Source organism: Schistocerca gregaria, chromosome 9 (genome assembly GCF_023897955.1).
Source record: "Schistocerca gregaria isolate iqSchGreg1 chromosome 9, iqSchGreg1.2, whole genome shotgun sequence".
Taxonomy (NCBI): domain Eukaryota; kingdom Metazoa; phylum Arthropoda; class Insecta; order Orthoptera; family Acrididae; genus Schistocerca; species Schistocerca gregaria.
Window position 1 is genome coordinate 130,670,389 of NC_064928.1, and position 17,299 is coordinate 130,687,687.

Here is a 17,299-nt window from a genome sequence, read left to right on the forward strand (position 1 = left end):
GGAACCGCGCGACCGCTACAGTCGCAGGTTCGAATCCTGCTTCGAGCTTAGGTTAGTTAGGTTTAAGTAGTTCTAAGTTCTAGCACACTGATGAACTCAGATGTTAAGTCCCATAGTGCTCAGAGAGATTTGAACTTATTCGCTGATCATTTCTACTCCTGTCCAGCTTTCCTATGACCACAGCTGCCACACCACTGTGTAGCCCACATCTTCTTACCATTGTGTATGAAGTCGTACACAACATATAGTAATGTGTTTGAAGTTATTGAAAAATGTGCTTCAGACTGGCGGATAATTTTAAAACTTTTGTTGCAACCGTAATCTCTCAGTGAAATCAGACAAAATTGTTTACCTCTACTTCAATTTTGCTATGTCCACCGTATAACATCCCAGCTTCCTCAACCAAATTATAACGTCCCAGGACTTTCTGCACCAAATTATAACATTTCAGCTCCTCAACACCAAATTAAAAACGTTGCATTAGGAGGTGTCTGCTTCGTGCAAAAGGTCTTGAGTTCATATTGACGACAACAAGTAATTCTTCATTACAGACGTTTATTTACAAACAGAACTGACAGACTTCACCGACTCAACAACTGACTCTCCGAGCTAACCGCACTGCCTATCCGAACTGGCAGCTGACAACTCCTAGGTGTATTAATATCTTTCCAAACAATGAGAGTCTTTGACAATGTTTTGTTTACAATACGATAGCAATTCACGACTTAAAACTAAATTAGACATTACAGAATTTTAGTACAGATTAAAGTAAGTAAAAGGATCAGTACATATAAATTCTTACAAGCATAATTTCCAAATAGATTTTATAACATTTTTCTACCAGCATCTGGATAACCTTCACCAGATTTGTACCGATGTTTCCAGAAATATCTTGACATTTGATTCTGGATATTTCTTGAGTGATTTAGAACAACTATTTATATGTAAAATGATTTAAATCGTGTTTAAAAACGTAAATAAATCTTTTTAGCAATATTTCTTGATACAAATCGTCTTTCGAAATTAGGTTATGAAACAGTTTTCACAAGTTTTCGTATTTTTGCGATCATAATATAGAATTTCTCCATAGAAAGTTCCAGAAGTGTGCATTAAACGTTCATCCACAGACTTTCTCTTTAGCTGGCGAGTTCCCAAAAGCATCTTGTCCATATTATACGAAATAATTTAGCTCAAAGCTGACAATTTATACAATTTATCAGAGCTACAGCAAACAGTGAGTCTTTCTTTTACAGAATGAAATATAATTACAAAATTGAATGAAAATAGGTTACTAACACTAATATATATTTACATTAATTCTATTTTTGTTCTTTCTGTGCAAAATGTTCTAATATTGACACAGTACAATATTTAAACATCACCAAAGTTTCCCTTTACATTTTGCATATCTGTATCGACATCCCCTAAAAGTCTACAGTATCGAATACTTCAATATGTCCCAATATGTCCTGTAATGTTACAACCCCCATTGCTTAGTGGTCAGCATAGCTCACTGCCATGTGGAAGACACAGGTTCATTTCCTGGTCTAGCTACGGGTTTTCCCTCGCTAGGAGGTTTGAAATGGGGTGACAGCTGTTAATCTACTGGAATGGGAAGTACTGGCTCCAGGCTGTGCAAAGTCAACTACGACTGGGGCAGCGGTATGCGGACCCAGACCCTCTCCATACTCCATACTCCGTCAACGTGATGCCGTCCGCCGGAGGGGGACACAGTGGTCGTGCATTGTCGATCGGCCCATCTGTGGGCAGAGCGCCATAGCTTTGCGTTTTGCTTTGCTTTCTTCTTTGTCGCTGTGGCGAGGCATGCCGTATGCAGTGCAGTGATTTGCCAGCAGCTGCCGTCAGAGGGCTCCAGTGGTCTCCTGCCGGTGATGGTCCACATCCACGGTGGTGGTCTGATGCTGGGCTCCGGCAACGAAGATTTTGGCGGTCCCGACTTCCTCATCCGCTACGGCGTCGTCTTCGTCTCCCTCAACTACCGCCTCGGTGTCCTAGGTGAGTATACCAACACCGTGTCTGCCAGCACACACACGCCAGTCAGTGCCCGGTACAAATGAGAATTGGTACCCCCTTTGCCCAAAAAGTCGAGTAATACAAAACAGAGAACAGTTAAGACGGCGCGTTTAATGATTCAGGTGTCCTACATAGTTTCCCCCCAACTATATACAGTGCACAAAATGTTCATACAACTACGTGAAACTGTCGGAACAGGTCTTTCTTGGTATGTTGTTCAATTCACGCATCGAATTACTTTCAGTTTCGGTTATTTCGCCAAAGCGTTGACTCCTCGTGTGAAGCTCTGTGCTTTGTCATTTTGTGGTAGGTCGGTATCCAAAACACCAAGTCTCATGACCCGTTATGATTCTTTCCAGAAAAGAAATGTCCACGTTCCTCATCTCAGCCACATTGCAGCAAGCGTCGACGTGTTGTCGTTTTTGTTAGCTAGTCAAGCTGTGCTGCGTAAACATTGTACACACTTTTCTCTTTTTCTAAACATTTTGTAGAATATCTTGAAGACTTGATTTAGAGCTATTGCTCCGTTGCAATTTGCGACGCAACAACGTTGAAACATTTCGGCCAAACGCCCAGTGCTTTAACACAGCCTGCTCATAACCGACTGCTCGAAGAGTTCTTATTTTAAGCTGCCACTTAGGTACGGTGTTCACGTTTCTTACACGCTAGAAAAGCAATCAGTCGTGGAAGTTTTCCACGGGAAATTAATTTTATTTATCATTGATTCCAGAGATTGTTCTTAAGATTAACATCATGTTTAGATGATCATTAAATACTTACACTGATAAGAAACTAATGTCAATTTGTGATGAACCACTGGGATCAAGGAGAATTAATATCAGTATATGTAATAGTTTACATATATTTATTTACTTATTTCACTTCACGACAGTGGGCTCTCTCTTGCATCAGACCAGTGCTTTTAAATGGGCAATATTTTTATACACTGGATAATTTAAGAATGATAATAATTTATAGCACAGTAAAATGGAATTGAAACTGATATGAAGAAGATTTCAATTTATCTAATGATGTTTTAAATAATAGTACTGACAAAGAAATAATAGCAATAATGCTAGCGATACTACTACCAATAATAATGATAACCACACAGTCAGTAGAAGGTAATGTATTATAGGTATAGAAAAGTCGAACCTTATGAAAGTTAGGGAAGAGGTAGAGAAATTCAGTCATACTACAGCAGCTACGGTCTTTGGGAAAAATTACTGACTATAATGTGATAAGACATGTGTACACAATAAAGGCGGGCGTTATTACTGTTTTACTACACACGTCGCTAACTGTTTTTTGAAGCCGGAGCAGTTATTTAGTTCTGCGATACAATGAGGTACATCAGTCCAGGGTCAGTTTCCTGCAAATGGGAAGACCTTAGAGAAGGAGGGTAACTGATTGAATGGTACAGGAAGGACTTTTCTGTGATGGTAACGAATATGTCTGCTTTGTGGTTCGTGTGAGACCCTTAAAAGCCCAGGAATATATCAGGAATTGTGTAAGTTAATTAGGCACTATAGTGTGTGTGTAAGTTCACGAAAAATAGCGCCAGGCCAGGATTGAACGTGGGTTTCCTTTTTATCGCAGTCGTCGCCTTACTCGTTTCGCTATTTCTAAACTTTTTATGGACTTTTGCCCTTCCCATGAAGCTCACGTTGCACTCTCCAATGATCGCCTTCCTCAGCATTACTGTTTGCTTGAAATACGAGGGCCCTAAATAAATCTTTCTGAATCAATCATTCCACTGCTTGTACAGCGCGCTCATGTGTCTTTTTTACAGTACAAAAATGGTTGAAATGGCTCTAAGCACTATGGGACTTAACATCCTGTATAATCAGTCCCCTAGACTTTGAACTACTTAAACCTAACTAACCTAAGGACATCACACACATCCATGCACGAGGCAGGATTGGAACCTGCGATCGTAGCAGCAGCGCGGTTCCGGACTGAAGCGCCTGGAACCGCTTGGCCACAACGGCCAGATACATGTGTTTAATTGTTTCTTATGAAGTATCTCTCCTTGGAAGATTCAGCACAAAACAGGAACAATTCTTTTCTGGAAAAAATCAAGTCTAAAGAAACTTGGTGTTACCATTACGAATCTACCCCAAAACGACAAAGTGCAGAGCCAACTCTTTCCGACATAAGCGACACTGGAGCCAATATGACTTTTGAGTTGAATAATATTCCAAAGAACGCCTTCCGGTTGTTTCAGATGTTTGTGTGAACGTTCTCTGTGTCCTTTTCAAGTAATGGAATGCTATGTAGAACGCCTGAAGCATAAAACCACCACCTTAACATTCCTGTATTTTTCATTAATCTAGTTCCGAAACTTTATGGACGGACAGGGTATCGTCACATACTTAAATGATATTAAGGGCTACATGACATACAGAGCTACCATGATGTAGAAATGTTAACACTAAAAGGCTTTTGTGGATGCAAACGGTCATCTCACTGAGCAACGTTAGTAACTCGTAACGTAAACATGGTAGAAATTGATAAATGTTACCCTCTCATGTTGTAACTAAAATGTCTTTCTTTCGCCGGCTGGTGTGGCCGTGCGGTTCTAGGCGCCTCAGTCTGGAACCGCGTGACCGCTACGGTCGCAGGTTCGAATCCTGCCTCGGGCATGGATGTGTGTGATGTCCTTAGGTTAATTAGGTTTAAGTAGTTCTAAGTTCTAGGGGACTGATGACCACAGATAATAAGTCCCATAGTGCTCAGAGCCATTTTGTCTTTCTTTCAATGGTTTATTTGTTATTTCTCTTCGAATGTCCTTACAAATGTGTATACAAAATTTCCTTGTCCTACGGTCACTCGTTTATCACTCTCTCCCACATGATGAAACTTTAATCATAACCACCCTGTATATTTGGTTCAAATGGCTCTGAGCACTATGGGACTTAACATCTGTGGTCATCAGTCCCCTAGAAATAGAACTACTTAAACCTAACTAACCTAAGGACATCACACACATCCATGCCCGAGGCAGGATTCGAACCAACGACCGTAACAGTCGCGCGGTTCCGGACTGAGCGCCTAGAACCGCTAGACCACCGCAGCCGGCCCCTGTATATTTGATCACCAAATTTTTCTGATAATATAATTTTATTTTTCACATCGATCCATTTAGGAACATCGATCTTGATCGACGAAGATTAGTAATCACAGTCGTTAAGTTAATTTAATCAAAAACCACTTTACAGTGAAACTAAATTTGTTACACTTTAGTCTTCATGCAAACAAAATTTCTGTTTTAATTTTCAGTTTCTGTAATTTTATTATCAGTCATTCAATCGACAATTATACGAAGGTAGGGAGCTCATATTTTTTATAGTCTCCAAATTTGCTACCTTTATCAAAATTTCAATCTTTATAAATATATGCATCCTTATCATTATTAATTATTAGGCGCATAAATCTTTATATAAATAATTATTTCCAGAAAACATTATGTAAATTATAGCTGAAAACTAATTTCAATTAAGACAGTCATAATAAAATTCATTTGAACTACATCCTGTTCTAGAATGACCTGTCAGCTATGTATGTAATATTCATTGGTAGCATACACGCCATAGTAATTTCAGTTGTCGAGATTGATGTAACTATCAAGTACGTTGTGTTGAAATGTTACACAATGCATTTACCTAGCAGGTAGTGTTGTAGAAAATTCTATGATTTTACGAATACCGCTAATGTCAAAAAGCAAAAAATTTCCAGCGACTTTTACTGAAACACAAAGCCTTGGCCACATAAATTAGAGAGAATAAACAGGAACCGACACATTAGACAACTAGGATGCCATAGCAGAGCAAGTAACATTTATCTGCTGACATTATAATTCTACCCGTATGAAACTACATTGAAGAGCCAAATAAACTGACTGGTACACCTGCCTAAAATCGTGTAGCAACCCCGCGAGCACGCAGAAGTGCCGCAACACGACGCGGCATGGACTCGACTAATGTCTGAAGTAGTGCTCGAGGCAGTTGACACCATGAATCCTGCAGGGGTTTCCATAAATACGTAAGACTACGAGGGGGTGGAGATCTTTTCTGAACAGCAGGTGCAAGGCATTCCAGATATGCTCAGTAATGTTCATGTCTGGGGAGTTTGTTGGCCAGCGGAAGTGTTTAAAATAAGAAAAGTGTTCCTGGAGCCACTCTGTAGCAGTTCTGGCCGTGTATCCTGTATTCATCCCTTGATCTGCCTCTACAATTTCAGACTCCCTACAGCTACCTGAAGTATAAGATTTAATCGCTGTTGTTTTTCCTCACTTCAATTCACAACCTCTTCATTAGTTATCCGATCTACCCATCTAATCTTCAGACTTCTTCTGTAGTATCGTATTTCGAAAGTTTCTAACCTCTTCTGCTATTTTTCTTCCGCATTTAACTTTCACTACAAAATAAAATTTTCAGTATAGGCTTTTTTAATACATAAATTCGTATTGGACGTGAACTTATTTCTCTTTTTCAGAAACATTTATGTTGATATGGACCGTCTGTATTTTATACTCTTCCTACTTGAGTCATCAGTTATGTTACTGCTCCAAGAGCAAAACTCGTCTATGACTTTAGTGTTACACAATCCAGTCTAGTTCCCACAGCATTGTCTGATGTAATTCGACTACACACAATGGCATTTGTTTTGCTTTTGTTCATGTTCATCTTATAACTTCTTTTCAAGACCATCATGTTCAACTAGAATAACATCTAAGATAGGCCACAAATATTTCTTACTCCTTTGTCAGCTACTGTATTCTTTTGACGTAATGTTATAACTCTACCGTCATTCATATACAAGTTGCAGTTAACCTTCTTCCCATGTATTCCATACGCACAACCTTCAGAATCAGAGAGTGCATTCCACTCAATATTGACAAACGATTTCTCTAAATCTACAGATGCTATGAATGTAGTTTGCCTCTTTTATAATTTACCATCTAGGATGAAAAAAACCTCCCGCTTGAAGAACGAAGTACAGAAAACGGAGCAGTTGAAACAACAACGTTAGTATCGAAGTTCTATTTTGTAGACTGAAGTGAAAAAAAGGTTGCTTAGAAAGGTCGATCGCCAGGAAATGTAAGTCTAAAATAGCGCTACTTTGGTGTTTACCTAATTTACTTGATGATGCCGATAATTTAAGGAACTATGTGGGTCATTAACATTTGATGAGATACATGTATCGTTTGTGACTTCTTAGCGGTTTGTTTCAGGGCCACATTTCTTCACATGTTGACCATAAGACAAAGGAATGGATAGGTATCCATGCAGAATGTACTGAAAGGACTCTGTAGCTCATTTTAGCAAAAAAAAATTAAATTTCAAGATTTTGCAAACCTTTATCATTACTATTATTAACTTTATTGACCACATTGGACCACCTGCGCCGTTCTGCGCTCAGATCTTTCTTTGTGGGTTGCACTGGTCAGTTGCTGTGACCTGCCCAACACTGTTTGATTCTTTCCGGTAAAATCTACTCCGTTCGTTTGAAATTTGTGTAGACTTTCACTGTGTCATTTCTGCTAAAAATTTGTGGTTCTTAAGAAGAGATAATTTTATTTTTTTCTGTGCACGTTACCTAGAGTATTGACGAATTTTTTCAACCCATTGTCCTTCCGTTTTTTTGTCCTAAGTTTTTCATCACAAGCTGTTTTAAAATCCCGTTCCCTTGAAGTCGAAAGATACAAAATAAATACTTACCAATATATAAAGGGGAAAGTTGAACCGGTTTCACAACGAAATCAGTAAACTTATTTAAAACAATATTTGACTTATGTCTGTCGGAATGTTTATTACGGCTGTTTAAAACTTTGAAGTAAATTGCTCGAGAAATTTTCAAAATCTTTTTCGATCATATTGTATTTGATTTATTATAATTTCGAGTTCCATATCTTCAAAGCAAGAGAAGAGGCAATGAGGAGACGAAATTTTCGTCCAGATATAATTGCCAGGGATATCCGAGATTAGAATGTATAGCCAATTCCCGTATGTATTTGCGAAACACTGCTGGTTCGCTAGTAATCAATGAGTTACAGGAGCACTATTCAATGTCTTACAAGTCCTAAAGATTAAAACGTTCTCCAACATTCTCAAATGTCTTAGAACAATGAGTATGTAGTTTTAGCATGATGTAGAACGTTCTTCAGTAATCATCAGTGTTCAGGAAGTTTTGGCTTCTGACAGTGTATAAGACGACTCGACTCAATTAATAACATATGTAATCTCAAAGTTGATATCCACATAGGAATTTCAGTCGCAAGTACGAAAGTGATCTTTATCGATTTTCTGTGTTCAGTACCTAAATACGTTCTGGAGGGCATAAGGAAATTAAAGTTAACAGGAACGAGAAAGACGTACGTTACCAAAGAATGACTGAATCAATGCAAGATTAAGGGTGAAAAAATGCGGACAGTTACAGAAATGCTGTTTTTCTGTGTGAATAAAATAAAAAATTATTTTGTTTCTACACATATAATCTTTATGAGATTCGGAAAATGGTTTAAGTTTCGCACAGAAATGTAAGGAGACAGAAAATGACTGAGCAAAACGAATATATAAATTGACCCTTATAATTACATGCAACACTGTGCTTTGTATAGAAAGTTTCGAATCACCTTGGTGGTTCTTAGACATTTAATGTTGTGCAAGAGTGGCAGTATTATCAGTGGGTGAGGTTGTACGTCGCTGTGGTGATGCCCGTGTCTCGTGTTGCAGGCTTCCTGAACGCGGGGGACCGCCTGGTGCCGGGGAACATGGGCTTCAAGGACCAGGTGATGGCGCTGCGCTGGGTCAAGGACAACATCGCCAGCTTCGGCGGCGACCCCGACAACGTCACCATCTTCGGCGGCAGCGCTGGAGGCTGGTCCTGCCACGGTCTCGTCCTGTCGCCATTGGCCAAGGGTACGTGCGTGGTCGTTATTAACCTCGACAACAACTACTGGGGAAGAGGGATCTACAACATACTACAAATCAATGTGTGGGATGCGTGAGGCTTCCTACCACAGTGCTGTGAACATTTTGTGGTTGGTTGGTTGATTTGGGAGAGGAGACCAAACAGCGAGGTCATCGGATCCATTGGATTAGGGAAGAACATGGAAGTAATTTGGGCATCCCCTTTAAAAGGAACCATCCCAGCATTTTTTTTTCTGAAGCGATTTAGGGTACTCACGAAAAACCTAAATCTGGATGACCAGACTCAGGTTTGTCGCTTGGTATATTTTGCGCCTTATAATGCACATAATGTTGCATTTCCAAATGAGTTTTGAAGGCTTGATAGTATAAGACACATGGAGAGGTGCAGCTGAGAAGCAGCATGTGGCTATTCCTACAGACTGTTGTAGCAGATCAGGATCTATCTCTACTCCACAAGTCTCCACATGTGGCGTGGTAGAGACTATTCCCATACGGGGAGAACGATCTTTGATAAGACGCCATGTTAGCACGAATGTCTCTAATTATACCATCGTGGGCGTCTCACGAGATGCATGTGGGAGGAAGCAATACACTGGATGACTACTGGGAACGCCGGCCGAAGTGGCCGTGCGGTTCTAGGCGCTGCAGTCTGGAACTGCGAGACTGTTACGGTCACAGGTTCGAATCCTGCCTCGGGCATGGATGTGTGTGATGTCTTTAGGTTAGTTAGGTTTAACTAGTTCTAAGTTGTAGGGGACTAATGACATCAGAAGTTGAGTCCCATAGTGCTAAGAGACATTTGAACCATTTTGAACTACTGGGAACGTCAGGCTCCGGCTCTCGGCTGGTGTACGAGTACAACTAAACATCGGCAAGTTAAGTGTTTATCTTTTCTGTGTTTTCCTCGTAGAATATTTATTAAATTTCCTGCGTGTTTCTCTACTTATTTTCCCGATGTCGTAAGTTTCAATTCATTCAGTCTATAGGGGAATAGTTTCTCACTGAACTGCTAATTATGTAGCTCATTAACGAAGTAGCGTCCACTGTTGACATATCAGGAGGGCAGCAAGTTGCATATGTAGAATCAAGTCTGCTTTTATAGCTTATTTCTTCACTTTGTCTTGCTAGGATGCCTAGGATGTGCGCATGGTATGTGCAGACAGAGGAGGAGCTGGCCAGCTGACTGTGCTTTTGGCTACGGTCAGTCACCTTCAGGCAGCTGCCTCGGATGCAGTGGTGGCGGAGTACCTGGCATCCCAGTGGTCGCTTGTTTAGCCCACGCGCTCTGCTTCCGAAGTGCCTCCTAGCACACCCAACGCTGGATTCGCCCTCACAGCAGGATGAGTGGCAGGTGCTCACGCGTTCGCATCGCTCGAGGCGGAGGGCCAATATGGAGACTGGCCGCCTGGCCTTACTCATTCACAGTGTTAGAGGACAGGTGGTCGCTCCTTGTGCAGGGTCCGAGCAGGTACTCGGGCGAAAGACATTAGGAGCTCCAATGTCAGGCGCGTTATAGAGCCCCTGAGACAGATAGCGTTCTGGGCTAGAAAGAAAGCCAATGTGCACTCGGTATGTCTACTGGGGGCCTCATCCGCGATATGGAGGCAGCCTTACCTGTGGCTATCTAGCGTGCAAAGTGGAGTCGTCTGAAAGCTGTGACTCACGTGGGTCTAAGGCGATCGTCAGTCGGTAAAGGCGTCTGGCGGAGATGGTGAACTCTGCTGGTATGGCGTGGGAGGTGCAAGCAGAGCTCGCAATTTGCAGCGTCGCTCCCAGAGTTGATCGGGGTCCTTTGGTTCGGAGCCCAGAGGACGGTCCCAACCAAAAGCTTCGTCGACTCTGCGACGGTCTGGGCTGCAGTTTCCTGGACCTGCGTTATCGTGAGGAAATTTGTAGGACTTCAAAAGATAGGTCAGTAGCTACTCGGGTAGCAGAGTACTTGTGGAGGGCACATGACGGATTTTGAGGCTAGGCAATAGTCCGAAGTGGTCTGATGAACACTCGCCGGTCGATATACAGAAAGGGAAGTAAAACGGCGTTCAGAATAAAGCCACTTCGACTGACATAATTTTATCGGTTAACGGTCGAAGTATTCGTAATAAAGTTACAGAATTTACTGCCCTCCAGGAAAGTTCTCGCGCTCTTTCTTGGGACCGAGAGCCGACTGGAACCCCAAGTGAAAAACTCTGAGATATTTACCGAGTCGTGGAACTTAGAGAGACAGATTAGAGGCCATAAGAGAGAGTGTATTCATTGCAGTATTGCGGTTGACAAAAATGTTGTCTCTATTGAAGACGAAGTTGAGTGTGGAAGTGAAGTCATCTAGGGGCGTATAACAGGTGTAAGTGAAAGCAAGTTACTTGTTTAATGCTTTTACCGGACACCCGATTCTGCTGTGACAGTTCTACAGTCATTGAAAGAAAATCTACGGTTAATAGCGCGTAAATATCCAAATCAGGCAACACTACTTGGAGGCGACTTTAAAATACCGAGTATAGCATGGATGTTTATGCATTCATTGCCAGGGCACCGACAGACAGTTCAAATGGTTGAAATGGCTCTGAGCACTATGGCACTTCACATCAGATGTCGTCAGTCCCCTAGAACTTAGAACTACTTAAACCTAACCTATCTAAGGACACCACTCACATCCATGCCAGAGGCAGGATTCGAACCTGCGACCGTAGCGGTCGCGCGTTTCCAGGCTGAAGTGCCTAGAACCGCTCGGCCACAACGGCCGGCCCGACAGACAGTCGTGCGAAATATTTTTCAACACGTTTTCTGAAAACTGTCTTGACCAGCTAGCTTGACAGCCCACAATGGAAATATCTTAGACAACAAATACGCCGGACCTTATCGACAATGTCAGTATAGAAACGGCGATTAGAGATCATGATGTCATTATAGCAACTATGATTACGAAAGTAAAAAAATCTGTCAAGAGGACTAGACTAGACAGAGCAGATAAGCAATTGTTAACACTTCAGTTAGTGAACTGGTACCACTTAAATTCAGTAAAATAGAGATGGAGAAATTATGAGCAAAGTTTAAGCGGATTGTCAATCGTAGTCTAGAGAGTGATGTACCTAGGAAGTGGATAAAGGATAAGAGGTTAGGTCAGGTCCGTGTTTTTTAACGTCCCGTCGACAACGAGGTCATTAGAGACGGAGCGCAAGCTCGGGTTAGGGAAGGATGGGGAAGTAAATCAGCCGTGCCCTTTCAAAGGAACCATCCCGGCATTTCCCCGAAACGATTTAGGGAAATCGCGGAAAACCTAAATCAGGATGGCTGGAGACGGGATTGAACCGTCGTCCTCCCGAATGCGAGTCCAGTGTGCTAACCACTGCTCCATCTCGCTCGGTGATAAAGAATAAGAAAGACCCACTGCGTTTTAATAACAAAATTCGGTGGCTGCTGAGTAAGCAGAAGCTGTTGCCCTCTCTGTTCAAAGGGAAAGCACAAATGACGACAAGCGAAGGTTGGTAGAGCTTCGTGCGTCTGTGAAAAGATCTATGCGCGAAGCATACAACAACTCCTCCGTCACACCTTAGAAAAAGATCTGGCACAGAACCCGAGAAAATTCTTGTCTTGCGTACAATCGGTAAGCGGGTCTAAGGCTTCCATTCAGTCCTTTGTTGTCCAGTCTGGTATGGCAGTTGAACATAGCAAAACGAAAATCTAAATTTTAAGTTTCACGTTCAACAAGTCGTTCACACAGGAAAATCGTGCAAACATACCGTCATTAAACCATCGGAGAGACTCCAATATGGACGACATTGTAATAAGCAACCCTGTTGTAAAGAAACACCTGAAAGATCTGGAAGCAAATAAATCACGAGGACCAGGTAGAATCTAAGTTACATTTTATGAAGTATACGGTACTGGTCCTTTATCTAGCTTGCATATATCGTGAATCTCTCGCCCACCACAGTCCCAAACGACTGAAAAAAAGCGAAGGTGACTCCAGTATACAAGAAGGGTAAAACGAACAGACTCGCAAAATTACAGTCCAATTCGATAACGTCTGTCTGCTTCAGAGACATTGAACATATTCTCAGTTTGAATACAATAAACTTTCTCTAGACTGGGAAGCTTACGTCCACAAATGAGCAAGGTTTTAGAAAGCATCGGTCGTGCGAATCGCATCTTATCCTTCTCTCACAAGCGAACCATGTATGAAGGGCACAGGCAGATTCCGTACTTCTAGATTTATGGAAAGCCTTTGACAAGGTGCCCCATTGCAGGCTGTCATCGAAGGCAAGAGCGAATGGAATAAGTTCACAGATATGTGAGTAGCTCGAAGACTTCTTAAATAATGGAACCCAGTATGTTGTCCTCGACGGTGAGTGTCCATTAGAGACAAGGGTAGCGTCAGGAGTGCCCCAGGGAATTGTGATAGAACCGCTGATGTTCTTTATATACATTAATGAGTGAGCGGGCCGGCCGCTGTGGCCGAGCGGTTCTAGGCGCTTCAGTCTGGAACCGCACGACCGCTACGGCCGCAGGTTCCGAATCCTGCCTCGGGCATGGATGTGTGTAGTGTCCTTAGTTAGGTTTAAGTTCTAGAGGACTGATGACCTCGGATGTTAAATCCTATCGTGTTCAGAGCCATTTTGAGTGGACAGACACGGTGGGCAGCAATCTTCGGTTGTTTGCTAATGACTCAGTGGTGTACGTAAGGTGTCGAAGTTGAATGGCTGTAGAAAGATACAAGACAACTTCGGCAAAATTTCCTGTTGGTGTGATGAATGAAAGCTTGCCCTAGATGTGGAGGAATATAAGTTAATGCGGATGAGTAGGAGCGTCAAACATGTAATGTTCGGATACAGTATTCTAATGTCCTGCTTGACACAGTCAAGATGTTTAAATATCTGTGTGTAACGTTGCAAAGAGAGACGGAACGAGCTTGTAAGAAGTGTGGCAGTAAAGGCGAATGGTCGAGTTCCGTTTATTGGGAGAATTGTACTAAAGTGTGGTTCATCTGTAAAGGAGACCGGATATAGGACGGTGGTATGATATATTCTTGAGTACTGTACGAGTGTTTGGGATCCGTACCAGATTGGATTAAAGGAAGATATCGAAGCAATTCAAAGGCGAGCAGCTATATTTGTTTCTGGTAGTTTTTAAAAACATAAGTGTAATGGAGACGCTTTGAGAACTCAAATGGAAATCCTTGGCTGGAAGGCGACGTTCTTTTCGGGAAAGACTAATGAGAAAATTTAGAAACCCCACATTTGATGCTGACTGCCGAGTGATTCTACTTCCGCTAACATACATTGCTCCTAAGGACCAGGGCTCATACGGAGCCATGCATATAGTCGTTTTTCCCCCGCTCTATCTGCGAGTGACACAGGAAAGGAAATAACTAGTAGTGTTACAGGGTATCCCCCACCAACACCGTACGGTGGCTTGCGGAGTATCTGAGTGGAAGTAGATGTAGATGAACGTATACTCTCAGAACTTAACAGTAAACCACATCATGATACAGGTCACGTTTCGTGTAGAATCTTCTTTGGATCGTTTTGTAATCCTATTGGATAGGAATCGCAGACTGTTGAGAAGTTTTAAAGTATTGTTTGAACAAGGGTTTTGTAAGATATCTTCTTTGTGGGTGCGCTACATTTCCTGAGGATGTTTTCAATGAACGGAAAGTAAGAACTTAAGACATCATGCAAATGATCAACTTGTACCCCTCCACATTTTCCGCTGAGAACTTAAAGCTGAGCAAGTGGTCGCAGTTGTAACCCACGGAACACACAGATAATTAACTAAGCAACAAACTAACAAAATAGCTGAATATCAGCGTGACTTACCTACAAATAGTTTTATCTGGTCATTCCACATTTAACAGCGTTCTCTGCTTACTCTCAGATATTTAATGCATGTGACTGTTTCCAGTGATTGTTTGGAAATCATGTAATTCCACAAAACTGAGTCTTTCTGACAATTTTTGCGTAATACGTTACATTTGTTAGTGTTGAGGGGTACTGTCAACCACTGCACAAAGAGTCGATCATCAGCAACTCTTCCTGCAGTTCGAAATTTTTCATGACTTGGTTCCCAGCCTTAGAACGAACGTGGCCATTGCCTACGGCTATGCGTTGTCTACGAAAATCTTCAGAACACTTTGTCACCTTATCGCATGGGATTGTGAAGTAACGTCTTGAAGTTTTTCCACTGGTCCTGTGAGAAACATGTAATGTTAAATCTGGCCAGTAGCGATGATGAAAAACTTTCAATGTGCTCTGTTATTTTCTCAAAAGGCCAGCTCAGGTTCACTCTGGAATAGGCCTCCCTTCTCTACGACACATCAACAAGACAAGTGTCCCAATTTGAGAACAAACGTGACACTTCTTGTGCAAACGCAACCTCTAACACCTTTACCTTCGTATACAATAACGTTCCAGTCGCCCAACACTATCAGACCTCCATCCCGTCTCACGTATCTTATTATTTCATCTAATTCGCAGCATATTATCTTTACTTCCTTATCATCAGCGTCGATGTGGACATCAAAACCTGTACAGTATTGGTTTGCTTTACTTTAATTTCACTTGTCAACAGAATAATTTGGACGCTTTATTGAATACGCTAACTCACACTTTTACCAGCCTTTCTATTAATAACGGTGACAGCACCTATTACACTGATGAAACTGTAACTATAATCAGCTGAATAGAAACATGAGTCCTCCTTGTATTTCACTTCACTAGTCCCTACAAACTACACTCCTGGAAATTGAAATAAGAACACTGTGAATTCATTGTCCCAGGAAGGGGAAACTTTACTGACACATTCCTGGGGTCAGATACATCACATGATCACACTGACAGAACCACAGGCACATAGACACATGCAACAGAGCATGCACAATGTCGGCATTAGTACACTGTATATCCACCTTTCGCAGCAATGCAGGCTGCTATTCCTCCATGGAGACAATCGTAGAGATGCTGGATGTAGTCCTGTGGAACGGCTTGCCATGCCATTTCCACCTGGCGCCTCAGTTGGACCAGCGTTCGTGCTGGACGTGGAGACCGCGTCAGACGACGCTTCATCCAGTCCCAAACATGCTCAATGGGGGACAGATCAGGAGATCTTGCTGGCCAGGGTAGTTGACTTACACCTTCTAGAGCACGTTGGGTGGCACGGGATACATGCGGATATGCATTGTCATGTTCGAACAGCAAGTTCCCTTGCCGGTCTAGGAATGGTAGAACGATGGGTTCGATGACGGTTTGGATGTACCGTCCCCTCGACGATCACCGGAGGTGTACGGCCAGTGTAGGAGATCGCTCCCCACGCCATGATGCCGGGTGTTGGCCCTGTGTGCCTCGGTCGTATGCAGTCCTGATTGTGGCGCTCACCTGCACGGCGTCAAACATGCATACGACCATCATTGGCACCAAGGCAGAAGCGACTCTCATCGCTGAGGACTACACGTCTCCATTCGTCCCTCCATTCACGCCTGTCGCGACACCATTGGAGGCGGGCTGCACGATGTTGGGGCGTGAGCGGAAGACGGCCTAACGGTGTGCGGGACCGTAGCCCAGCTTCATGGAGACGGTTGCGAATGGTCCTCGCCGATACCCCAGGAGCAACAGTGTCCCTAATTTGCTGGGAAGTGGCGGTGCGGTCCCCTACGGCACTGCGTAGGATCCGACGGTCTTGGCGTGCATCCGTGCATCGCTGCAGTCCGGTCCCAGGTCGACGGGCACGTGCACCTTCCGCCGACCACTGGCGACAACATCGATGTACTGTGGAGACCTCACGCTCCACGTGTTGAGCAATTCGGCGGTACGTCCACCCGGCCTCCCGCATGCCCACTATACGCCCTCGCTCAAAGTCCGTCAACTGCACATACGGTTCACGTCGACGCTGTCGCGGCATGCTACCAGTGTTAAAGACTGCGATGGAGCTCCGTATGCCATGGCAAACTGGCTGACACTGACGGCGGCGGTGCACAAATGCTGCGCAGCTAGCGCCATTCGACGGCCAACAGCGCGGTTCCTGGTGTGTCCGCTGTGCCGTGCGTGTGATCATTGCTTGTACAGCCCTCTTGCAGTGTCCGGAGCAAGTATGGTGGGTCTGACACACCGGTGTCAATGTGTTCTTTTTTCCATTTCCAGGAGTGTATAATATTAACCTTTCCATCCATTTGTTTTCATATTCAACGGTTTCACCACAACAGACTTCTAACATAGTACGAGCTACATGCGAGTTCGGTCAAAATGTGCCAAATACTTTACCTTTAGACTTTGCTGAATCCACCATACGGCTGCCGTGGCGGATGCGATGCGCAGGGAGCTGCTCTTTACATGTACGGGAAT

General features: G+C 43.0%; 1 protein-coding gene across 2 annotated transcripts in view; it reads left to right on the top strand.

The window, feature by feature from the left end:
• Window positions 1–17,299, top strand: part of LOC126292208 (esterase FE4-like) — a 106,815-nt gene that overhangs the window by 30,012 nt on the left and 59,504 nt on the right. The window contains exons 3-4 of one of the 2 annotated variants that reach the window (XM_049986061.1): window positions 1,857–2,016; window positions 8,772–8,957. In XM_049986061.1, coding sequence (XP_049842018.1) covers window positions 1,857–2,016; window positions 8,772–8,957 — 346 coding nt within the window. Of the gene's footprint in view, window positions 1–1,853; window positions 2,017–8,771; window positions 8,958–17,299 lie in introns of both variants that reach the window. The other variant, XM_049986060.1, reaches the window with a different exon arrangement.